Source organism: Monopterus albus, unplaced genomic scaffold, assembly GCF_001952655.1.
Source record: "Monopterus albus unplaced genomic scaffold, M_albus_1.0 scaffold187.1, whole genome shotgun sequence".
In the NCBI taxonomy this organism is placed as follows: domain Eukaryota; kingdom Metazoa; phylum Chordata; class Actinopteri; order Synbranchiformes; family Synbranchidae; genus Monopterus; species Monopterus albus.
The window spans coordinates 86,982-112,980 of NW_018128067.1; the positions used below are offsets into that span (position 1 = coordinate 86,982).

At 40.0% G+C, this 25,999-nt stretch overlaps 1 protein-coding gene across 1 annotated transcript in view; it reads right to left on the minus strand.

Annotated features, from left to right (window-relative positions):
* Positions 1–12,277: 12,277 nt before the first annotated feature.
* slco4a1 (solute carrier organic anion transporter family, member 4A1) overlaps positions 12,278–25,999 on the minus strand; it is a 34,708-nt gene continuing 20,986 nt past the window's right edge. The window contains 11 exon segments of the mRNA XM_020617233.1: positions 12,278–14,474; positions 15,632–15,780; positions 15,888–15,952; positions 17,421–17,496; positions 17,499–17,583; positions 19,709–19,871; positions 20,044–20,314; positions 21,129–21,283; positions 22,874–22,985; positions 23,140–23,261; positions 24,795–24,885. Of these exon segments, the coding sequence (XP_020472889.1) occupies positions 14,304–14,474; positions 15,632–15,780; positions 15,888–15,952; positions 17,421–17,496; positions 17,499–17,583; positions 19,709–19,871; positions 20,044–20,314; positions 21,129–21,283; positions 22,874–22,985; positions 23,140–23,261; positions 24,795–24,885 (1,460 nt within the window). The 3' untranslated portion in view covers positions 12,278–14,303.

The window sequence follows — 25,999 nt, forward strand, 5'->3', positions numbered from 1 at the left end:
CTGGATTCCTTTTGGGTGGATTCAGCAACTATGGCAATGTATTTTGTTCTCAGCTGCATCGAAAAAGCATTTTGAATTTTCTTCTGCTCCAATTTGCTCCTCCAGTCGGAGGCAGAGAGAGTTCAGATGGAGGTCAAACACATATCAACAGCCTGGGCTGAGAAAATTTCCAGAAGAATTTACAAGGGGCAGAGTCCAGAGTCCAAAACAGGGGTCGTGAACAGGGGTTAATTTGCATTGTGTCTTCTTTGCCGAAGTTAGTGAAAGGTTTCAGTGATAGTCAGATGGAAAAATCTACAACAAAACACAAGAGCAGTACAAGCCAAGCAACAAATCCAGGGGAGCAGACGAGAGGCAGAATCCAGCCAACAAAGTGCAAACACAGGTACATCCAAAACCACATGTAACTCAGGAAAACAGAATCCGGCAGGTGGCAGTTCCATCATAGAGGGAAAAGGTGGAATTAAAATAATTTTCACTACAGTTAATTACAGTTATACTGTAAGTGATGTATGCTTGAAGAGTTGAAATGTCAGTGTCAGAAAGTTGAACATACAGTATCTTTATACACCACCGTCCCCTCCTGCTTTGTGGCCCTCTCCCCCTGTTAAACAGATGATGATGGCTGTGCTAATACCTATTATGTCAATCCTGGAACACAGGTGCATCTACTTAAGTCTCAACTATAAAGTTTTGACACTGATGAGGAAGGGGTTTCTTTTCTATGTATTATATTTTTAATATCAGTATTTTTAAAATCATGTTTTGATTGTACAGAGTGGAGTGTTTTTGAGACTGCAACTACAGACCTGGATGAACTCACTGACACTGTGACATCAAGCTCTGGTTCCCAGTAAGACTCAGTCAGCTTAATTGTGCCAAATAGGAGGCCTGCAGAAGCAGGGACAGGATCGTGTACAGGCAGGCCAGCAACACACTGGCAAGGGAGATCAGAGGAGTTACTCCAAGATGTGAAAAAACCTGTTTTCAGCCAAAGACACATCGTCTGTGTGGAGAAGCCTGAAAAAACATTGCTGCAAACACCCCCACCACCTGGATGTGTTTTACTGTAGCTATAAGATGCAGAACCAGTTTTTTTTTTTCAGTTTTAGCTTATAAAGATATATTGCAAGTGCACAGCTCCTCCTACTTTTCTACTGTTATCATCAGCTTAATATCTTAAGCCACTGCCATGTGTCATCATGGTAATAGACCTTGTGAAGATCCTCAATTTAAAGAGCACATGATGATGTGGGGATAACGATTCTGAAGCTTAGCTGGTAATCAGTGGTGCATGATTAATGAAGAAGTTGATAAATTGGAAATGCTGAATTTGAATCTTTCTCATTCTCCAAAGCTTGTTCACTCCAAAATATACCATAACATGTATCACCATACAGTACACTTCATGCATCTCAAAATGACACAGTGAGAGTCTGTGCACTATTTTACCTCAAAGGAAATACTACCATTTTACTTAAGAAAATAAATAAATAAGCGTAAAACCCATATCAATACCAGCAGAGCCGAGGTTGCTGCCATGGTGAACAACAGTCCAATTTGTCCTCTGGCTTCTCAGCTCACATGAGAACTGTTCATTAGTTTTTTTACTTACACAAATTAATTTTTTTTTATTTAACTTGTGCAATTTCTTTTTATGTGCTATTAGGATGAAGGAGATGGGATTTTTCTAATAACGTTTTTCACAGTATTTTAGGGAGGTCAGATAGGAGCATGATTTTTTTGACATTATTACAATATATTAACTTTATGATTATTATATACTACAGAGGCAAAGCTGTCCCTGGTAGGTGGTTAAGGCGCAGCACTCTCACCACTGCAGCCCGGGTTCGAATCAGGGTTGCGTCAGGAAGGGTATCCGGGGTAAAACACATACTAAATGTCAACATGCGAGTCGTCAGTGTGACTATTTGCTGTGGCAACCCCTAAACGGGAAAAGCCGAAAGTGACTTTCATATACTACAAAGGCAAAACATTTCAACATACAGTACATGTCTATAAAATGATTTTTATCTTGACGTTTACTGAGGCATAAGTAAATGTAAATGTGTGCCAGGAAAGTCAAATGTTTGTTTTTTCTCACTGGATATTACACAATATGAGATGTGTAAAACACAACTGTCAAAGCAAGCACTGGATCTGAAGCAGGGCTCTCGTTTACTTTTTCTGCATGTGTACATAGTTGGGTGTGTGTGTTGGTAGAGCACAGAGGTAATGAAAGAAACAAACAAACAAAAAGATTAAGACAAATAGACATGTTGAAATGTTAAATGGCTTTATTTGAGCTGTAACACGCACTCTGCCCTACAAGTGGGGTTTGTAGAGGCCCAGTGGGAGTGACATGTTCAAGTCTGACAATCAGAGTGAGGCCATTCAAAGAGGACAGAGTTGGAGACAAAAGCTAGTATAGCTTTCCTGTGATTGTGCTAAAGCAACAATTAAAGCAACCCCTTTGTGGAGGGATGTTTTTGGATGATTTAATTAAATTGCACACTGGAAGAGAGGTGAGTTAGCAAACAATAGAGAATGAATAACAGTGGCTGATGGAACATTGTCTTTTTTTTTTAAAGCTGACTAATTAAGAATCTTGATTATGTTAATTATTGAAAAGCACAAAACCAGTTGACCCTCAGAATAGTTTCTCACTGACAGTCAGTCTCTTGGAAGTGGTCAGAATTATTTTCAGTGGTTAGAGCTGTCGCCTCACAGCAAGAAGGCTCTGGGTTTGATTTTCTGTGGAGAGTCTGCATGTTCTCCTTGTGCCTGTGTGGGTTCTCTCTGGGTACTTCGGCTTCCTCCCACAGTCCAAAGACATGCAACTTAGGTTGACTGGTGACTCTAAAATGCCCATAGGAGTGAGTGGTTGTTTGTCTACTTGACAGCCCTGTGACAGACTGGCGACTTATCCAGGGTGGACCCCGCCTCTTGCCCAGTGTCAGCTGGGATTGGCTCCAGCCCCACCCCCAAAGCAATATAGATAATGGTTTAATGGGTTTCAGACTGTCTTTTTGAGCTGCTCATCCATGACAATTATTTCGGTCATCAGGAGTTTATTACCCGTGGCAGCAAAACACATGACATGAGTCTTCAAAAACTCTTGCAATATAAAAACTGGGCAAACCAAACCTTCTCACAGACCTATAAAAACACCTGATAGCCTATAGTAGCTACTTGAAGGATACATGCAACCCATAATTGTCTAGTCTGAATATACAGCATGGCGACCTCTGTTTTTTCAAACCTAATTTGCTTTACAGAAGTCTTACATTTAGGCTGATACAATATATTGCAGCCTTCAATACATGTGTGCATGTCATGACATACTGTAACTGACATTCTTGCATTGTTAGCAAGAAAATGGCAGGAAATTCTATGCCTCACAGCAGTAAGGTGCAGATAGTCTACAGGAGCGTTACCACACACACGCACCTTGACTACTTGTAATAGAGGGCAGCTGTTTTACTAAACAGGGTTAGATGTTAGGTATTAGGGTAAGTAACCCTACAAAATGGCTTATTTACAACAATTCACTTCAATTCAACTTTATTTGTGTGGCGCAAATTCACAACAACAATCAACTCAGGGCACTTTGCAGATAGACCTTACAGTGTTATAGGGAAAACCCAACAAATCCCCCTTAAGAAAGCACTTGGGGACAGTGGTAGAGGAAAAACTTTAACAGAGGAAACCTCTGACAGACCCTTGGTGGGCAGCCTTCTGACTTGGCTGGTTGGGGTGAGTGGATAGAGGAGAGAGAAAAGAAAAGAAAAGCATCAGGACACAACAAAATAAAACAACTAACAAACAAACACTGGGCAGGTTGGTGTGGCCGGTGACTGCTCATCTGAAATATATAGCTCCAGAGCCATGGCAATCTGCAGAAAGGTACAGGGAGCGAGAGAGGACACATTACAGGAGAGAGGAGACACACAGTTAAGGGCATGTAAAGGTGGCATATAAAAATAAAATCGAGAGGAGAGGAGCTCATTGCATCATGGGAGGACCCCAACCTAGGCCTGTTACTATGGGATAATATATCAAACCAAACCTATCCTAGAATGCAAGTCAATAATTTCATAAACACCACTACATGGGCACAAACAAAGGCCTCCTGTTGACTAACAACCACTGGCATGGTTGAATATATTCAGTTGCAAGAGGACAGTCCAAGGCCAAACCAAATCTACAACTGTATATGCTATCATCCCACACCTGCCTTTCATCACTGCCCAGTCATGTTCCTTCTCCTGGTCACCAACCACTATTCAGGTTTTACAATATAAATTCAGCCTGTCACTCTTGGCTTATTTTCCACTCCACTGCTGAAACAAACACCTCCAGACAGCTGACTGTCAGGTGTCATTGGACCATTGTGGACTATCCATGACTGACCTTTGCCTATGGCTTTCTGGGCTGTGTCCCTCAGGCTATATTAGGGCCACATTATCAGAATTTCAAATGCCAAACGTTTGTGCAAATCCAATGGATTCTCCTCCATCAATGAATTTGGTCACAGGGGGAAAGTAAATCTTTACTTGAAGGTCACTGACCAGTAGCCAAACACCTTAACCTTAAAAAGGGCCTTTAGAATCACTTCCATTTGGAATTTGACAGTCTTTTGCTTTGTGTCACTTGTTTCCTTTGTGACACTTTGTTTGCTGTCTGCCTCTTTTTTCGGTTTGGCTCTTCTGTTCCCACAGTCTCGTCTTGGTCGCAAACAAATACAGTAGTAAACAACAGCCTCAAACACTGTGTAAGGTCTTGTTTTAATAGACACCTGAACTCCTCCTTGCCAGTTACCGGTCAAAATGTATTTTGCTACCATTAACGCAGCCAAAACAAAATTAAACTCTTTCACCTTATCTTAGCAGCTCTGTTTCCACTGGCTTATTTCATGGGTTAATCCCAGTTCCCTTATTGATTGTTCTCGCTCCTCACTTGACCTGGAAGCTGTTCTGGTCTGGCATGTTGAAAGGATTGAGGAGTGTGGAGGTTGTGGAGCCATGAGCAAGGCCATCCCTTGCAGACATTTCAGATGAAGGACTGGAGTAAAGGATGTACAGGGTAAACTGAGGTACTGAATAGTGCCAGCAGCAGCAGTACATACAGCTACGGCAAGCCTTGAGGGTAAAACTTGTCTCCTGCTGCACTACTTAGAGCTCAACATTTGTCACACAGTACTCAGGTATATTTCTAACACTATTTAGTGTTGAAATGGCTTGATTTATTTAGCTGGTAGTTGGGTTGGCATCATATAAAAGGCAAGTAGAAAGGAGAATGTGAAAGCCTTTTTCAGTGAAAACTTCTGTGAGCAACATATGGCTATTTCCTGGTGTCACTACGTACCTGTGTAAACCCAGTTCATGTCAAACCAGCTAAATGTAGCAGTATATATACCGATTTGTTCAATTTGGAACAACACTATTTCTGTCATTACTTACAGCTCTGTGTTTCTCTGGTTTTAAATGTTCCCAGTGTCATGGATGCACACACTTTCTCAGCGGGAGTACTGCAGTACATAATGAGCAACTGTGATTCATCTCTTGGAGCTGATAAATGCCACTGACCTGAATTCAACTGGATTCATCTATGTTGACGTGTATGTAATGGATATATATATATATACAACATTTATTTTATTGTATGTGAAAAATCAAAAACAAAATAAAATAGAATATACTGTAGCTTGGAAGTCACAAAAAACTAACCTTGCTGGTATTTCCTACAAGTATATAGTCTTAAAAGATACAGCCGGTCATTTCCCAAAGTAATAGTAGTTTCAGCAATCTCCATACAAAGACTAAAACTGACAATAAATTACCTCTACTTACAGTTAATGTCTGTCAGTCTGTCAGTCCTGGATCAGCTTATTGATCTGTGCCATAGACCTCCGTTGTTGTTCAAAAATGAATAAAAGCACAGCAGGGACACACACCTTTGCACTGGGTGACATATTTTTCATTATGAAACCCCAGACCTGACTATGTTTTTAATTATATTTGAAAAACAACAGAGGTCTATGGCACAGACAAACAAACCAATCCAGCAGTGACAGAGTGACGGACATTAACCATGAGTAGAGATGTTCTTTTTAGTCTCTGTAAGGGGGGGTTGAAAATATTGTTAAATGAATAATGAATGGCTTTATCCTTTAAAAAAGGTAGAGCCTTTGACTAATTAATAAACATAGATGTACGCTCGCCTCTTTTTCTTTTTATCCTTTTTTAACAACGCAACTCATTTTCAACATGAATGGAGAACAAATCACTAACATATTCTATGCTATGCCTTGAGATACTGACACACAGCGGTTGGTTTACACAGACCTGACCTTCCCTTTCACAGAGGAGCAGGACACATTCACCTTGACTCAGTTTTTAATTAGAAACTAATGAAAAGCACTGTCCTCATTATTTGAAAAGAAGCTAAAATTGTCAGGTCTGCTCGGCGCGACCTGCCTCTCTTTCTTTATTTCCTCTCCTGCTCTCCCTTTTTGCGGGATCAACGCCTCAGCTATGTCGCATCAGGTAATTAGTGACTCGTGGGTCGGTGCGCACACCTGAGGCGTATTCCGGTGATTTGTTGGCTTCCTTATTTATACCTCTGGCAGACGCCCCGTCGTCGCTGAAGCATTGCGACATGTAATGGACAATACTTACCCTATGTAGGTTACAAATGGTGTGTTTGACCCGCATATTTTTTTTTAGACGTGTGTAAGATGCTACGCTGACAGTTTCTGTGTGTTTTGGCTTGACCTTATCACGCTAATTATGCGGTTAGCAACACAGAAATACGTGCTTTGTCTTCCACGCTGACAGTCCCTGTGCTGTGGATTGCATCGTTTACGTTGGTTCTTTTTGTTCACCTGTCCGTTCTCATCCTCCTATCATTAGTTTGTGTGTTTACCGTCCTGGTCTCCTTAGTCATCACTGCCCTTCCCTTGTTGTATGTATTATGGACCCTGTTTTGTTGTCATGTTTTTATTCCATTAAACCACCTTTTTTGTACTAGCACCTGGGTCAGCCATCTTGAGTCCAACCCCAGTTCTCCCTCACCCTCCTGCTGAGTGGGACTAAACCATAACAAAAATGAGCTTGTTCACTGTGGTGAAGGTGGATCTGAGTGGGAAGGCAAAAGCTTTTTATTTACCAGTCATTCTACAGCTAAGGGGAAATGACCAAACAAATGAGATTGGAATACAAGCAGCCTAAATGAGCTGCCTAGGGTGGCTGGCCTTTGCCTTGTAGACACAGTAAAAAGCTCAGATGTGAGGGGAGCTCACAGTAGTCGCTGTGCTTTTGTGTAAAACATTGTCTGGATGGATATCTGGACTACCTTCCAAACCTGCTGCCACCACAACCAAACTCTCGATAAGTGACAGAAACTGGGTGGATGGATGTGTCATGGTCTGGGCGCCAGACAGCGTTTTTACATTGGTCAGAATGTAAACTAGCTCATGATGAATTCAAAGTGTAAAAGGTCAAAGACTATATGCACGAGGAATGAGGGGGCATTGTATGTGTGTGAGACAAATAGCAACGGGGAGTATTTATGCTCAGTGACCTTTGGGTCGACAGTTGTGAGTAATGAAATTTGGGCTGAAACAAATTGATTCCTTCAATAATTGTTTAGTCTATGAAATGTTAAAATTATGAATGTCCATCACAAATGTTCAGAGACTTCAATTAACTTAATTGGTATGATCAATAGCCCAAAACCAAAAGAATGGGATTTATATTGAGGTAAAACAAACAATAAGAGTAATAAAATAGCTAAAAATATTTTTAACAAATCTCTGGCCTAATTTGTTTGTGAAAATCCAACATCATTTTTGGACTTATGTTCTAAATGAATATGTGGAAGTGAACAAGCCAACATTGCTGCAGAGACACATCACTTTTAAATCTGTGCATTGGCTTGCAATTACACCGTGCCATATGAAAAGAATCTTTTACAGTAACCTTATTTGAAATCTGACAATAAGAAATATGAAATATGGAGTGGGAGAATGAGGGGTATGACACAAAACACAGCCAAGAAACTTTAAACAATGACAAACACAGTTTCTTTGCTTAGCTGAGGTCAAAAAGTTGGTGTCAACAAATGTGACAAAGAGCAATGAAAACAGACTTTGGAAGTAGAGACTGTAACTTTCCTCAAATTATTACAGAAACAGACCATTTCTATTGTGTTTTCTACACAGGCTGGGGTGAAAAACTATGTTAACATCATTTACATTAGTGGCACCTGACTGGACAATTAGTGCCTCCCCAGCTGTCTTTCTGACTCAATCCTAATGATGGTAAAACTGTAGTGAATAGAATGAGAAACATTTTCTCCTTCTTACTTTATAAAAGTTCTGCTAAAAAGTGTAATACATTTGGATGGATATCTATTGAAATTAAGATTAAATTAAAACAATCCTAACATTATGCTTCATATTATAATTAAATGCTTTAGATTTTTACTAAATGTTTGATTTGATAACAGTGCATACGTCACAAAATTATTTATTTGGAATAATAAGCGTGTAACAATCACTGGGTTTAATTACTCCTTTCCCATCCAGCCTGTAACAGCCAAACAAAAATGTTAATGTGTTTTTCCTAGGGGCTGTAAGTCATTTCAAACTATTGATGTGAGGTATAAAAATACATTTGCTGATGATTCTACAGAGATCTGTAATATGTGTAACTGTGTATGTATGTTCCCACATCTTAATCCATAGTACAATTGTTCCATATTATTAGGACCAGATGAAAGATTACATAGGAGAAGAACTGAATGTGTTTTTGTCTGCATGAAGAAACAACAGGGACGGACTGTTTGTAAAATACAGGGGGTTTTGGGGGTCTCCGCCCCCCAGAATAACTGTTCAGGCCCCTTCAAAATCTCAAAATAGAATTTTGGTAGTGGTGGTGGGTTTTAGAAATGTGCCAAAGTCCTTGCTATTTAAATGCATGTAACTTTATATATGGTTAATAGTTTTTTAACCCTTAATATATATAAGCCTATTGTATTCACTGTTTTTATGATGTTTTACCAAAAGTGATCCAGAAAGTTGCTGCGTTCAGACTGTTAAAGATGTAAGCATCGCCGACCTTATCTCTACCTACAGCTGCTTTTGTCAGAACCAAACCATTATAAAGTACAAAAACAGACACAGAGTGGGCCTATATCTTCACGGTAGTAGCAAAGGTATGTCTTTGTGAATCTTGATCATCTGGTGAACTTTTAACTGAGTGAAAGGAACAAGGTTGGAATGACTCGACCCACTGTCAGTCATGTCTGTAACACTGAATGTGTAAGTCCCTTTGGTGCATTTAATGCCGGCTAGAGCACACAGCAGCATTCACCGCAAAGGTGAATGGAATTACAGGATGTGACAAACATGGCAGACGTCAAATACAGTGACGTGACGGTGGCTGCTGAAACGCTGGAACTTAGCACCACCTAGTGGTTAAGACTGGGTGATGTAAACAACCGGACTGAATGCTGAGGGAAGACAATGAGCACCTTGTATAAAGGAAAACCTTAGGGCACTCAGCGTTGTCTTCATATCAACACTCAGCACCTTGCAGTCTTTGTCTCTGTTCACTAGTTCAACATTTAAAATCTCTCATCTCATTACAATAAAGAACCGGAACCTAATGGGTGATGTATCAGTCTATTTCACACAGTTTGCAAGAGAAAAGTGGTGGGAAAGAAATAAAACATTTACTTAAGTAAATGTAAACTTAAGTACAGGTTGAGTACTTCCTTTTTAATGATATAGAACTTTATACCTGCTACTGCATTTCAGAGGGAAATGCTATAATTTAAACATCGTTTATACTAGCATATTTGATTTAGTGATAGGTTATTTTATTTGACACAAGCTTCTAAAACATCACACATTAAATTCCTGTTTTGCACATAAAAAGAATTAGTAATATCAATATCATAATTAAATGGATATTTTTGCCACAAGAGGAAATTTTCAAAAATAAGTATTTAGCTGTACTTCTGTTTAAGTGCTGTGCAATAATGAACTTTTAATGGATTATTTTAAAATTGCAGTGTTTGCACTTCTACTTTTAAGTAAGGTAGTGTTGGTTTTAATGTATACAGACCATTCTTTTGAATTACTAGTTTACTAAATTTAGCCTGACAGTGAATGGTGGATGGACCAAAAGTATGAGGACAGAGAAAGAATTTAGGAACCATTGGACAGTCTAAGAACAAACTACAGTATTTACACACCACCACAGAAGCAGAGATATGTATTTGTGCATCGCTGAGGCTAAACCACCAAAACAGCACATGAAACTGTGTTCACAATCTGATGCCTCTTTTTCTGGTGACCTGCAATATGTGTATGTGCCTGTGGTGTTCAGTGGCGTCTGTGTGAATGTGTCTCAGAAAGGCTTTGTAAAGCATGCCGGTGAGAAAACCAGTGGTACTTAACCAGCAGGATTTGACAGTAGTCATGGAAACGTATCCTCTGCATCCAATCTTCCTCAATGTGTTGAGTTGGTGGTGCACAAGGCAATATTGTGGGCAATTCAGAAAGGCAATGATTGAGGTAATAGGACGGGGGGGGGGAAATGACAGAATACTGCACCCAGTTTCAACTTCAACATTTTAACAAAGCAAATGTTTTTGAACCCTGATTTTTCCTTTTAATCCCAAAGTTTTTTTTTCAGAATTGTATGACTTATTTGTTCTGTATTTCACAAGAAGACACAACCATTGACCTCAGAGGCACGATCACCCTGCTGTGACAGGCTCCCAGCAACATAACCATCTTAGGTGTTGTGTCTTCTTGTGAGCACTTTTAGATTAGTCAGCTATGCTCGACACAGTAAATCACAGTGTTCTGCTATCTCGTCTTGCTGGCTATGTTGGTATTTGTGGTGTTGCCCTGAGATGGTTTGACTCACACCTGTGGGATAGGAGTTCCTCTGTTCATATTGGGGACTATTTCTTGTCCACTGCTCCTCTTACCTGTGAGGCCTTCCTTTTGGTTTTATCTTTGAAAAATATCTTGTCATTGTTATGCTGACAATATTCAAATTTATTTGCCTGTGACTGGAAAGAAGAACTGCTCAATATCATCCTTATTTGACTGCCAGCATTATTTAAAAACATGGCTCTCTTTAAATTTCTTACACATTAATTAAAGTAAGACTGAGTGTGTACTGTTTGGTAGCCCTGGTGGTTTCTATAAATTTGACCTTGGCCCTATATGGCCGCTTATTTGAAGCTGCAGGTAAAAAAAAAAATTAGGGGTTATATTTGATAGTGCCCTTAAATTGGATAAGCAGGTCAATTCACTGGGTAAAGAAAGCTTTTTTTAATTTGCATTTATTAGCCAAGGGTTAGCATTTCCTTTCATTCAATGACTTTGAGAAGACAATTCATGCATGTATTACCTCTAAAACTGATTAGTGTAACACTGTGTATTGGGATCCCTTCGTCTTCACTGTCTCGTCTTCAGTTGGTCCAGAATGTAGATCATCTTTTGAAGAATACTTAACCCTGATTTTACATTGGCTTTCTGTGTGTTTCAGGATTACTTTCAAGGTTTCATTTTTTATTTTTAAAGCTTTGCACTGCTTGGCGCCTTCAGAGCTCTTACACTGTGAATTTCCACAGTGATTTTCCAACCAGTTGCTCTTAGAGGTGCCTAAATCTAGACTTAACAATTACGGTGACTGGGCCTTTGCTGCAGTGGACCCTAAATTGTGGACTAGCCTCCCACTTGAGATTCAGTCTGCCTCTGATTTCTCTGCCTTTCACTCTCTCCTTAAAACTCATTTATTTAGGCAGGTGGTTGTCACGGGCACTGATTAGGCCATCTATGTGTCTGTCTTTTTTGGTTTTGGTTCTTTTTCTGTCCTATTTCTATTGTGTTTATCTAACTGTTGCTCAACACTTTTTTTGCATTTGTCTTAAAGTTATGTTTTTTTTATTGTATAAGACCTTGTAACTTCAGTTTATAAATGTGCTATATAAATAAATTTTTACTTACTTATTTGCTTGTTATGACACTTGACTTGAAAAAAAAGGAAGGAAAGACCCCAAAAGCTGTAAATATGTTTTGTGGCCTTGCTCAGCTGCCTGAGTTTTGTTTTTTATTGTGTCTGTTTTTTTTTCCCCTGCATCATATTATGTCATTTGTTTTTTGTCTCTTTGTGTTTTCCGGAAGATCACAGTCATACACACACACACGATAAAAAAAAAAGATTGAGACAAGCAAAAATGTGTTGTTCAGTTTGTGTAATTAGAAAACGCTTGACATCTTCAAATCATTTCATAAAAAGATCATTGATTTCAAGTCCTCGGTTTCCTTTCTTTAGAACACATACAGTACCAAAGACAAAATAAAAAAGAATTTAAAAAAATTACAGTGCTTCGTCAAAGCTTGAGCATCAAAGTACAATTAGGAGCACTTTCACATGGACCTCAAACTCCCCAACGACAGCAGGGGGTTGCTAACAGTAGTACATGACAACAACACAGGCAACATACAGTTGTCAGCTTGTGTTTCACTATCACATGAACAACAGACAAGAGGAGAGGTTTTTGTAGACAAAGGGCAGCAGGAGGAAAGCCAAGGTAGCATCATTTTTATCATTGCCCACTCAATGCAACACTAATACAAGTGCTGAAATATAATAAATAAATTATTTGCATAAATAAGGTCAATAATAAAAAGTAAAAGTAGGCAAAGCTGCTTTGGCACTTTTGTACTGTGATAATCAGGCCCAAATAACAGTCCTGATTTGTTGGTTTGCATGTCATGCCAATTGCGTATTACCCTTGGCAACTTATAAGCTACATATCCCGTTTGAAAGGCACAGTCACACCAGGTTATACGACTGAGAGCTTCTAAGGCTTACAGGAAATTAAAATAGTAATAAAAAAAAAAATCTCATTCTTACTTAAAATTCTGTGGTGAGCTGCACAACATACTGTTGAGAAAGGCTTAGTTCCAAGGATTAGTTATTAGCGTCATGTCAATGGGAGTTCCAACTTCTGGAACAGAACCTGGAAGTTCTGCTTTCACTTAGGCTCTTTAGGCCAGTTTAACAGTGTTGACAGAAGGGACAGCTGGAGAGCCGAGGTGTCTAACAGGACATACGTAGAAGTGGATGGTGCAATGTAGCAAACAAGCTACGATAGTGTCCTCCATTTTACACTTTCCCCACACAAAGGTCAGCTGCCAAGTCAGCTTGAATTGGTGAAGCTGTGAATTGAGGTATCAAAATTAAAAATTGAACTTGACGCAATAATCCTTTAAATGCTGATGTGACCAGGCCTTTATTGTGTTCACACACACACACACTTTCCAGACTTCTAAGTGCTTTTGTTTGTGCAGTTATTTCTATAGGAGAGAAGCACCAAAGCTTTCTACTACACCCTGGCAAACTGTAATGAAAACAGTCAACAATACAGATGTATTTCATGTAGATCACAAATGCATTGTGGTCTCCTTTTTTTGTGGTACTGCTTTTAAATATCAATAGGTCATTGATCTCTTGTTCATGTGTCCAAAGATGCACGTGCTTCTCTAATTGCAAATATATTTGTGCTGCTGTAGTGTGACAAATGTTATGTTCACATTATACTGTATAAGTCCTTTAGATCTTGGCTCAAAATATGACAGGATATGCAAATGATTTGGCTTCATTATTACTGACTTAGACAATTTTACAGTATATAAGAACATGGCTTTTTCTGTGGGTAGAAAATAAGGTCTCACTATTTTCCTGGGGACAGAACAGAGGGAGAAGATGGTTACACAGTAAATGCCTCGTCATAAATGCCTCATCCACATGGCATATGACATGTAGCTGTTTCATTGTCTTCTGAAGAAAAATGGCATGTACAGAAATGTCATCAGACTCACATTCTAGAAAGTGATTTGAACTCATTTTAAAAAGGTTTTGTGAAATCTGCAGAATGCTTCTTAGTAGATAAAACCTGTGCGGCACCAGCCTGTCAATCATACAGTACACACACACACACACACACACGCAGTCACATGATGCAGAAAGCAACATGTTAGAACTCATCTTGTACATCATGTAAAGCTGTGTGTGTGTGTTATTTTTTTTATTCATGTGATTACATGTCTTTATGTATATGCATATGTTAAGATGCTGTGTCATTATGGCTAAGAGAAGGCTGTTGGCATAAAGGAAGTACCCTCCCACTTTAGCACACACGCACACACACAGTTACACATGGTGCTTTATGCAGCACCTACACACGCACATAGTGTGAAATCTCAGACATCATAACCTGGCATGCTTGTTGACGATGACACCGTCTTCAGGCAGGTCTTTGACAGGCAGGTCGCTTACATCTCCTGCACCCTGGTCGGTGCTCTCACAGCTGCTCTGAGGCGACTCAGGAGGAGGCTGGTACAGGACGGTGGCTAACAGAAAAAATACTGCCCCCAAAACCTGAAAAAGAGGGGGACAGTAGTGAGGGGGAATTTCCAGATAAGTGACACAAAAAATATTTCATGAACAGGTGGCTGTGTATGTTTTCATTTAAGCACCTTACCTGGTATTTAGTTTAAGTTTTCATCTTAAGATAATTTTTTTTTGGCATTTTAGAAAGAGGATTTAGAAGATTTTTGGAAAATGAATGCCCCTCTTATGTCTGTCCATTCAGTGTGAGTCTAGAGGCAGGAGGCGATTAGTGTCGTGTAAAGACAGTCAGAGGTTCTAAAATACACTTACCAATACCTGCAAAGCTCGCTGCCGTAATAGACTCAATGTAAGATAATGGTTCCTATTTTCACGGACACGGACCAATGATCAGCGCAGGCAGCTCTCTGTCCATTTTGTATTTACCTGATCCTGCAATTGGCTTTGCCTGGTTGTGTGCAAGCAGGAGGGAGGGTTGTTAAAATGAAGCAGCGCAAAGTGAGTTGTTGGTATTTTTGTGGAAAACATGTTTTGCTGAAATGAAACTGAAATAGTTTTGGACTGATGTGGTCTTTTGGTATCATCTAATGTTTTCTATTACGTGACTGATACTGTTTTCTGGAAATGGAATTTGAAAAAAGTAGGAGTCATATTATATTTGAGGACATAGTATTATCTTTAAATAAAGGATTTCCCGATGTAACACTGCCTCCTACAGAAAGTGGTGCCTGACTGTGGCTAGGCTAGCATGTCTCTCCAAGGCAGTTTATAGTATCTTTTAGAGTTTCAGTCCTAAAAGTCTTTATGAAACCTAGTTTAAACAACAAGTTTCTAACATGCTTTGCTGCCACAGAGGCAATGGGATGGGGACCCATTAGCTTGTCAAGCATCTGAGAATTACTGTTGTCACATCTGATAAAAATGTTGACCAAATCATTTTAACCGCTGAAGTCAGAAGAAAGTGAATGATAGGCAAGTCAGATACATAAACGATTTACGCTCAGCTTCAACAGAAATATGCAGTGACTTCACACAACTCCCTCTGCAGTCACAACACCAGGACACACACTTTGAGGTGGAGTAGTTGAAGAGAAGCAGAGAAAAGTCTTCAAATCTGTAAACTAAGATTCTGTACATTGAATGTGACACTGCAATAAATGACCCCTTACTCTGTGTATTAGAATTACCTTATAAATGATGCCAGCCACTAGTGTGTACTGACTCATGGTTGAGTTGTGATAGAGGTAGCAGGAGCCCTGCTCGCCACACCGATCCTGCCAGAGTAGGCAGGAGATGTCGATCACAGAGCCAAATGCTATGGGTCCTGGAATACCACCTGTGAGGAACAATGGACAGAACAGACAAAGCATGGCATCTGTGTGGAGAAAATTCCTCACTCTGGTTATAATTAAAAGATTAAAAGTAAACTCAAAGTAGACCTACCAAGTGTGCGCACCACAATCCACTGGATGCCAAGCCCAAAGGATCTCTGGCTGTCTGGCACACACCTACACAGGAGCACTGATTAGATATGCAGGCACACTGAATCTGAAACCTCATTACAATAGTTTGACACTTTTGTGTGTTCCTCTGCATCACAGGTTGTTCTGACAGTGCTATGACATCTCCTGCTGTCACAAACCCTCTGCCATCCACTGGAATCATTACTGAGCTGTTGTTACAAGAGATCAGCGGTGGCAACTATCTCTGAGCACAATGTTCGTGTGCAGGGTTGTAAACAGACAACAAGTTGATTGATGGCTACACTATTACCCCCCATTTCCACCGGATCTGACTGCTTTGTATTCCATCTGTGACCTGGGTTTCATCCGTCCTCTGTGCAGCTTCATCCCCAGCCAGGTCCGTCTGCAGCTCGTTGCGGTGCAGATTGTTTCAGGTAGGATACTGTTCTCTGTTTTTGAGCTTCTACAGTAAATAGGCTTTGTGGTTGAATGGTTTCTTCTGTCTGTTAATTGTGTTTACTGTTCTTGTTTCCTACTTGTGCTGTAGCCCACAAACAACAACTATAGTTATCGGTTACATTTAATTTAGCGGTTACAGTCAAGTCATTATGAATTATGGATCAAAGATTTGTGGCTATGTTTCAGTTGTTAAAAGAACATTCATCCTAATCATTTTGTAGCCTCTCTATGTTTCACAGAGAGGCAAGGCGCCATCTGATTGGTGGGTCAAAGTTTGTCAGAGGTGTCCCAGATGTGGCATCTGTCAAAAATATACTAGTTGTGTATCATTAGCGAAGCGGATTGGAGAGCTGCATGTGGGATGAATCGGAGACAGAACTCAGCCGGACCCAGCGGGAATACAACCATTGACAAGACTGGCAGTGATCAGCTCCGGCACAACGCAGCCAGGTCAGGTGGAAATTAGCGGTAGAGATTCCCAATTTTCATGATTTCCCTTTCAAAGATAAACATGTTTTTTAAATGAAGAATGACAATGTTCCAGTGGTTGGCAGGGTTGCAGGAAGATTACTCAGCAACCCCTCACCTCTACTACTGTTGTTAACGTGAACCCATACTGTGTATGCAAAGAGAAAAATGCTGCTACAGTATTTTCTTGAAAACACTGCACTGTCTTCACATTAAACGCAGTTGTCCGATTTTGCAGAAACATAAGCACTGAGTAATGGTCACTACATTGTTGTGAAATGGAACTTGAAAACACTGCTGTGGCCAAGCATCAAACCCAGGACAGATTCTCCCCCTGGGCCTGAGTGCAAATGCGCAGCTGCGGCAGCCATGTCCATGGTCAGCTAAGGCAGCTAAGTTCTCCTCATTGGTCAAGGTCAAGAATCAGTAATAAAAACACAAAACAACGAGTAGTTTAACATAATATTGGTGCTTCTGACAATAACAAACTAATGAACAGACTCAGCAATACTCAACAACAGAAGCAGAATCTTCAGTGCAACCATCTGTTTTGTTTCCGTTTAAAGGATTCACTATAGCTGCCCACCTGAGTGTGGCGGTGAGCGCCGGGATGCTACAGAGGAAGGTGAAGAAGATGATGATGAAGAGGAAGGAGAGGAAGGCTGGCATGTGCCACACTTCCCCGCCAGAGCAAAGCCTTTTTCGCCCCAGGACACATTACCCACCACACAGCTACACCCAGAGTAAACCTAGAACACAGAACATCCTGAGGTCATTAGATAATGAACTCCCACTCATATTTGCCAAGTTCTCATTCATCCAAAGGTTAATGTTGTTTACATGGGTTACATCAACAAGCACATTAATAATAACAGAGAAACACAGGAGCTTGTACTTGTTAAAGAAGCGTTTTCCATTAGCACATATACCCCCACTCTGAACAGTGGCCTAAAAGCTTTTTCTTTGAACTTGAAGTTGTTTAAATGACATTGGGAACATTGATTTGTGTTCCAGCTAACAGCAAAGGCCTGTGACCGCAGTGGTCTAAACAATGCAGCTGAGCCATCAGCTGGCACACTTGTTGTTTATTAGCTGTTGCTTCTGAGCTAGGCACCTCTGGTGACAAGGATGAGAAAGGACTATTTTGTAACCGATTTCAAACACTCAGTCTACTTTTAAACTTCTATCACAGTGCACTTAAAACCTGGCTGTGATGTGGAGAGGGGTCAGCCTGCATGTAATGTACTGTATACTGGGTGCAGACACCCAGTAGAGCTTTTACTTAAGAAGTAGCAAAAGTGCAATTTATAAAACACTACCACAAATATGTACTTTGGTACAGTACCTGAGTCAGTGAGTTACTTTCCACCACTGTTCCCTGCTGTACAGTGTAATTAATTGATGTTAAAGGCTGCCACTTTATTTATTTGCTTATTATTATTATTATTATTATTATTATTATTATTATTATTATTATTATTATTATTATTATTATTATTATTATTATTATTATTATTATTATTATTATTATTACTTACCGATGGTTAATTCACTCACAGCACTATGTACAGTAAGAATCACACATACAGGACCACAAATAACTGGGCGGTTACTCATGTTTCATGCTAACATCACATCCTGAATATCATCAAAAGTGAGCTAAGACTCTTAATCCTGCTATGTGGTGGTGTGTCCTCAGCTCACGTCACATGGTAGCATCACAAAGCAAACAAACAAACAAAAAGATAAACCTAAATAATCTACTCCCTGACATTAAAGTAAAAGCAACGATGTCCCAAGCTGATCTGCAGGCTCCATATCAAAGCCAGTGTAGGTGGCTTTGAATCAATTAATCATTACATTTTTAATTAAATGCTGAAAATGCCTGCCTGTTAAAACTGACAGCAGTGTTATACTGTAAGCAACTGACCCACAGAACATTGTATTGCAGTAACATTTTGCTGGTTGAAGAGCTGCTCTTGGTAGAAAACTGCATTATTCTTTTCATGCTCTACAGTAAATCTTGTCTAGACCTTCCTGCAGATTCACACCAGTTATAAAGACATATTATAAAAGGACACAATATAAAAGGTCATAGGAAGAAAAGCTGTAATGGAGGTAATATTTTGTTAATGCAGTTATTCAGCCGTCCAACACATGTAAACTACTTCATTTTAATACCACGTGAATGTCTGACACTTACACCTCAGTACAGAGATGTTAGAGACAGTTTGATGATGAACAGAAAGGGAAAAAAAGCTATGATATACAGGATATAACCAGTGTGTTATATCATATCAAATATGATTATAGTGATTTTAGTAATTAGCATGCATCTCAACACACCCATTGACAGACAAGGCTAGAAATGAGCAGAAATGAATGAAGCTGAATAACCAAAATGAAACCTAAAAATCACTAAATTATGTCATTTTATTCTTTTTTAAAGGCTACATTTAACATTAAACTGCCTTTTTTACATATTTTAGTTTGCATCAAAATGCTCCAGGGTTGGTTTCATAAGCCTGTTAAGGAAATAAGTGTCTCCACTGCATTTTCTGTTTTTAACACTGAACATGTACATAACTATGATTACACCAAACTAATCTGAATGCATGGCTGCTTGTTAACGCCTGATGTCATGAGACACAGAGGAAAATGTATGTTTTCAGCAGAATGATGCACCACGTCTGCAGGAGGGAATGCTTAAGAATTCTGGAGTAAATATTTGCAAATACTTAGAGCAAGGTTTACAGCTGTGTGCTTTCCTTACGTAGTATTACCTTTGAGCATCCACACAGCATCGGAGGTTAGTAAAACGAATCTAATTTCTTTCTAGCCAAAGAAAAAGACATGAGCAGTGTGTGTGCCTACCTGTTTGCCAGTGGAGCGTTCGGTATGATTGATGGCGTTGCAGCCAGCGTGGCAGGGGGAGTAATACATCACACCATCTGCCCCACATACTGGGTTATATAGCTCTCTGACACAACTGCACTCTGCATTACAGCCCACTGTCAGGTTCTCCTCTAAAGATGAGCTGCAGACATGGCAGAGAGAAACGACAGGGACAAAACAAAGCAGGGAGAACTAAATTACCATAAAAATATAAAATGATTACAGCTACACTAAGATTAAAACTAATCAGATAAACAGAATGATACACTGTTTATCAGAAAACAGAATCAGGTGCTGACATTAACGCTGCGCACCTGTTTCTAAGGCGCAGCTCACTGGGCTTGTCATACAGGTGTTTGTACTGGTCCTGTTGGTGTTCCTCCAGTAGATCAGACTGGTACGGAGCTGTGACACCAGCCATGGGAATGTTGGGGCAGTGGACGAAAAAGATGAAGATGGAGACTAGACTGACCATTGCACACATCATGCAGAAACGGATGATGCCTCGACAGCGCAGGTTCATTCTCTTCACGATGTAGCCACCCAGGAATGTGCCGCCACCTCCTGCTGGTACCACCATGTATCCTGAACATGAAGACACAGGCCCTCAGGCTACACTTCCATTCCAAAGTGCAAGAGTAAATGCAGCTCAACACAAACAGCGAGACAAAGATATTTATGGAATTAGCTGAGAATATTCCCAGTCTTCAGAGGCTGAATGATAAATGTTTTTGGTGACCCCCAGACCTTTCTTTGAACACCATTATCAGGTCACAATTTTAATTCTCAACTCTGAATCTCAACTCCAACAGGCAAATTCTTTTTTTTTTTACTGAGCACACAGGATAAACATCTTGATGATGCTATTAGCGTTCCTGTAGCTCCACACATGGGGCAAAATTTCCAGTTTGCACTCAAGACACTGAATCACATAAAAGACAGATAAGATTTGGTTTACTAGAGAGAAATTTACTGTTTAAAGAGAGTGAAACAGTAAAACAGAAAGTCAAATTTAATGCTTTTTAATGTCAGATTAGTATCTGCTTAGATTGAAAATGAATTCAGTGAAAGTACATGCTACATAAGGGACTGCATAAAACAACTTGTTCTGGACTGAAAAAAGAAAAAAAAAATTAAATAATCCTCTACTATTTATTTTCTAAAAACTTCCGAAAAGCATTCTGGCAAGTCTGGTGTAGTGAAATATCACAAAGAAGCACCTTCTTGTTGTGAGCGAACATAAGGTCAGTGGAAATTAGGTGAAAAAGTGTCAGTTCATAGTCAAAACAGCAAGTCTGTCTTGGCACTTTACAGTTGGAACCATGAATAGGAAATAAATGATACAGAGCTGCTTTGCCTTGGACTTTGCATCATGTGTCGTACTGTATTAGACACTCACCAAACCATGTGGCAGCCTCTGATGCACTGAGACTGAACTGTGACTCCAAGAACTTTGGACCAAAGGTGGACATGCCAGCAATGAGGGTGGCCTCGGTAGCTCCAGCCAAGCACAGAAACAGGAACGTTGGATTCTTTAAGAGAAGCAGAACAGACCTGGAACGAGACAGAGAAAAAGTAAGAAGTGACAGCGTGTGCATCTAACTGAATAAACTTTAGCTTCCTTTTTTTAATTAAACTGGACCACTCTAATGTCAACAGCCTGGAGATGTTCCTGATACAGTACAGATAGACATTGCATTTTATATCCAAACATGTATCATCATGATACATAACGTGACATTATGACTGCCTTAATCTGTCTCTGTAATCCCCAGAGCTACAGAGATGACATGGCTGTTGCAGAGCTCAGTGTAAACATACTGTAGCTGTCAACTGAAAAGAGGCAGGGCTGTCACTTCTCTGTAAAGCTCTGCAGTCACAACATTTCTATCTGAGCAGACACCGTCAAGGAAAGCAACTTTTATTTTCTTTATATTCTAATCAGTTGATGAAAGGATCGCTGTTACTGAGTTATCAGAAAAGATCTGTCATCTGCCTTCACACATTCATTCATAATAGAGGTGTTTTCAGTTTACACACAATCAAGGATTAGTACACAGCCGAGGGAAGGCGGGTGAGGCTAGAAAACACATAGTCATAATGCAAGGGCGTATAGTTTGGTCTCAACATTGGTAGGGGCAAAATACCCCGCCCTCCAAACCTACTCCTTTAGCCGTTATCAGCACAATGACCGCCAGCTGTCCTCTGTGTCTGGGAGCAAACATGGCATGAGCTTTAGGTCACCCCCTCCCTTTCAGTAGGTCAAGCACTTCAGAATGGTCACCCCCTCCCTTTCAGTAGGTTAAGCACTTCAGAATGATCTAACATGACTTCATTCCAGAGTATGTGCAAGGGTTTCTTCCTAGAAACATTAGCATTAAAAAGCATTATCATACAGCATATAAAATGTTTGTTCTCTTGTTTACTAACATAATTTAGGACCACAGAAGGATATTACCAATGTTAGCATGTATATTATGAGCCTCCTGCTGTTGTGTCATCAGACTGGCAAGTTTTTCCACCCAGCTGGCCTAGTTTGTCTTTAATGGGGCAGACAAACAAACTGCTGATTGGGATGTGCTGTTATAGTCTGGGATGCTGTTTGTAGCATTATGCTGGTTTCCACCTATGAAGAGCTGGCAATATTCCAAAGGTTTTAGTAAAGGAACAGAGGGAGAGACATGAGGTAAAGCTAGTGAGTCAGGTGAAAAGGGGCAGCTGCATGCAGGTGTCAAAAAAATCAAAAACAGTTGCAGCAGCATCTGTGAAGCACAGTTTATGGACGTAACTAAGGTTAAGCAAACTGGCATGCTTAATTTTCCAAAAGAAATAATGGTTAAAAACTAGAGCTGAAGTTGCAGCCCACATTTTAACTAACTGAATCTATGCCAGCTTTTTACTTCCTGTTTCTTGCTAAAGTTTACATCTGTTTCTTCCTCATGGGCTTCTGTTCAAAATATCACCACCACCACCACCTTATTAAAATCTAGGGCTCTGACCATGCACAAAAACAACTTTCTGACATACTGATGCTCTTACTCCTTGTGGTTTATGTGCCAGCCCCCACATGTCTCATGATGCTGTCTATGCTATATCCAAAACAAGTCCTCTGCTGTGCTGTTGTTGTGGAAGTGAGTGGACTACCTTGGCATGTCTTTGACTGATTTGCCAAACTGAGGGTCTGAGGCTGTGGTGTGGCTTCCATCCTTAAGCTGGTGGGCTTCAGACACTCGCATGGCCACATACTCCTGAGAGCCTGCAGGAAGAGGCAAAGGAAGAGTGACAAGATGAAACTGGACATTCCTTTAAAATGAAACGTGATACTCTGTGGTTTCTTTACTTCCTTCTTGTTGCAAGAGAGAGTGTGTGTGTTTGTAAGACAGGCTCATGGTAATGGATGTGAGTGTCACCTGGGAGCTGTCGTGGGTACCCAAGGATGGGGAATGCTACGAGTAGAGCAGCTGCTCCTCCTGCGAGGAAGCCAATCCACCAAACTCCAACCCACAGAGGGTTCTCTGGAGTCATTTCTGTCCTGTGACAACACACGCCCACATTTTTAAATCATGTCTACAAATACTGATCCCTAAATGCTAGTTCAATGCATCCTGTGTGTGAAATTTCTATTCTGTTCTCCACTTGGCTTTTCTACATTCTCCTATTCTCTTCTGCATGCATACAGTCTATTATAAACTGTCCAAAAGTATTCACTATTTTCTATATAATGCACTACATTTACTTCCCTCAATTTTATTTGAATATCTGAATCTGTAAATGTATTTAATTTAGTATTAGTGCCCTTAAAAAATCTGCAATGGAACCAAAAGTACTTTCTGTTAACAATCCCACAGTGTAATGTACTCCTTTATATAGATACTAAAATTACAGTTGCTTGACTATACAACTGTCAATGATGGCACAGAATATGCATCATTAAAAATATTTAATGTATATAAAATATGTACATAATCTAACCTTATTGCTCACTCCCTCCTTGTTGATTCCCTGCTTGCTACAGTATATAAAGCACACTGAGTAGTGTACTCAGTAATGAACAGTAATTGGAAATTTTGAGCATCACTACCAGATGTCGAGTCACACAATGCAGAAAGTACGTGACTTCTCTTTGCATCCCACTGTGGAATTTCTGAGGGCACTATTCTATAGTGGATATGGAGTATTTACATACTCATAACTTTGTTAAATTAAATGTGGCTCTCCCTGCTCCCTGTGTAGTGCACTACACAGGGAGCAGGGAATGATTTCAAACACAGTCCTAGTTTATTACACTCTAGTTTGTTCTGTTCTTCCCTGTTCTACTAAACAGTTCTGTTCTGTTCTAGCCCTCAGAGGCCCACAGTCATAAAATTACAACATATATTTTAAACTGACTAGTAGTACTAATTCCTGACTAAATGAAGCCAGACACTGCATATCTCAGCATCCCATAATCTGAACTGTATTACTGCAACATTTTGGCAGGAAAATATTAACACAGTAATCTTTAACACATTACAAGTTCAAACAACTAGGCTGTCTCCCACTGGCCCTCCCAGCTCTCCCATTTAGACCAGTTTCAACAATCTTCTAAGTAAGTATTAGACCTGTAGTCTTTTCAAAAGATGTTTAGTAAAAGAACATTTTAATAATTTCTCTAAAAAAGTAAAATACACATGATTTGGATGAATCAATTTTAATGTTGCAAAAATTGGAACACTGGGCTTCAATGGGCATCACTTACTGTATTTAAATCCATAAACCTAAAATTAAAATGGTGATACTTGTAACCACAAAGACCCAGTATTGCAATTTTGCAACTTTTTCAAAAAACCTTTAACAAAAATTTAAGAACTCATTTTCTAGTTCGAAGGCTTGCTAAAAAACAATCTAGAAAAGAAAAAATAACTTTTTCCATCAATAAAATCAGAGGGCTAGTCTCTCCCAGTCTACTCTAGGCTGTTACATTCTAGTTAGTTTGATTCTAGTCTGTTCCAGTCTATTATATTCTGCTCTGTTCTAGTCTATGCTACGCCATTCTAGTCCATTCTGCCATCCAAAGCAGACTCACGACAGGTGAATCTCGGTGTAAATGTTCAGGAAGTATCCTCCCAGCAGGTAGCCTGCTGCTGGACCCACAATGGCTGCAGTGTAGAAGATCCCTGGGGAGAGAGACCACAGAACCACGGGTCAATGCGGTCAGTGTCTACTTCCTATTTCCTACTTACCTCTTCCTGTTCTGCAGGTTAAAAAGGCTCCCATTGTTTTTTTGTTTCATTTTTTTTTTACTGGGCTCTGTATCTACAAGCTACAAGCTTGAAATGAGAAACTGTGTGTTTTTCTGAGAGCTTGGGTTACACTGTTCTCTTCTGCTGTTGGAAATAGGGAAATGTATTGTGTTTACAGATGTTCAGAGTATAAGCTGAAGAGTGAAGATGGATGGTGACAGAAGCCGAACAAAGTCAGAATACACAGTCACAACAATGAATATCATAAGTCTGTTGACATAAATCCACTGTGTTGAAATTTTTAACTCCCCATAACGCTAAATCAATGGGAGCCCTGAACTTGTTTCTCTGCAACGAGACTGAGGGTAATAGGAGACAATGACACCCGAAGTGTGTTGCTTATGTTCAGTCTACTCCGTTGTTTTGTTTTGGTTGCTGTCGCTGCAGAAAACCCCGCTTCACACAGATAGGATGTCGGAAATGGCAACAGGGTTTTCAGTGCTGTGGTGGCGATCTCAGGGTATTCTGTCATGACTTTAATCCAGAACACCGACAGAGTTGTTGTCTCGAACATACTTTTAAGGCCGCCGTCATTTGCGATCTCCAGCAGTTGATCTTCTTCTTGCACAGACATGCTGGATTCACCTGGTTTGTTGACAAATGGGTTGCGGATCCATTCCTTGGCAGTTCGTGGGTCCTTTGTGGTTGGGAAGTAGCGCTCGAACTCTTTTAAAAGCAAAGACAGGTGATCGTGCACCAGCTGGGAGAATGAAGGCTCAGGCTCAGTCTCACCCAAAATCCCCACTAATGTTTGAAACATGTCCAAAATGCCTCTGTGGACGCGCCGTCCCCACAAATCCAGTTTGGCTTTAAATGCAACTACTTTATCTGCCAACTTGAAGACAGTTGTCATTTTCCCCTGAAGTGACAGATTGAGTTCATTGAGCAGGCTGAATATGTCCACAAGTAAGCCAGTTTTGGCGCTCAAGTGACCGAGATGTAACCGAGAGAATGCGGTCATTTTTCAAAATAAAAGATCGTTCAGACT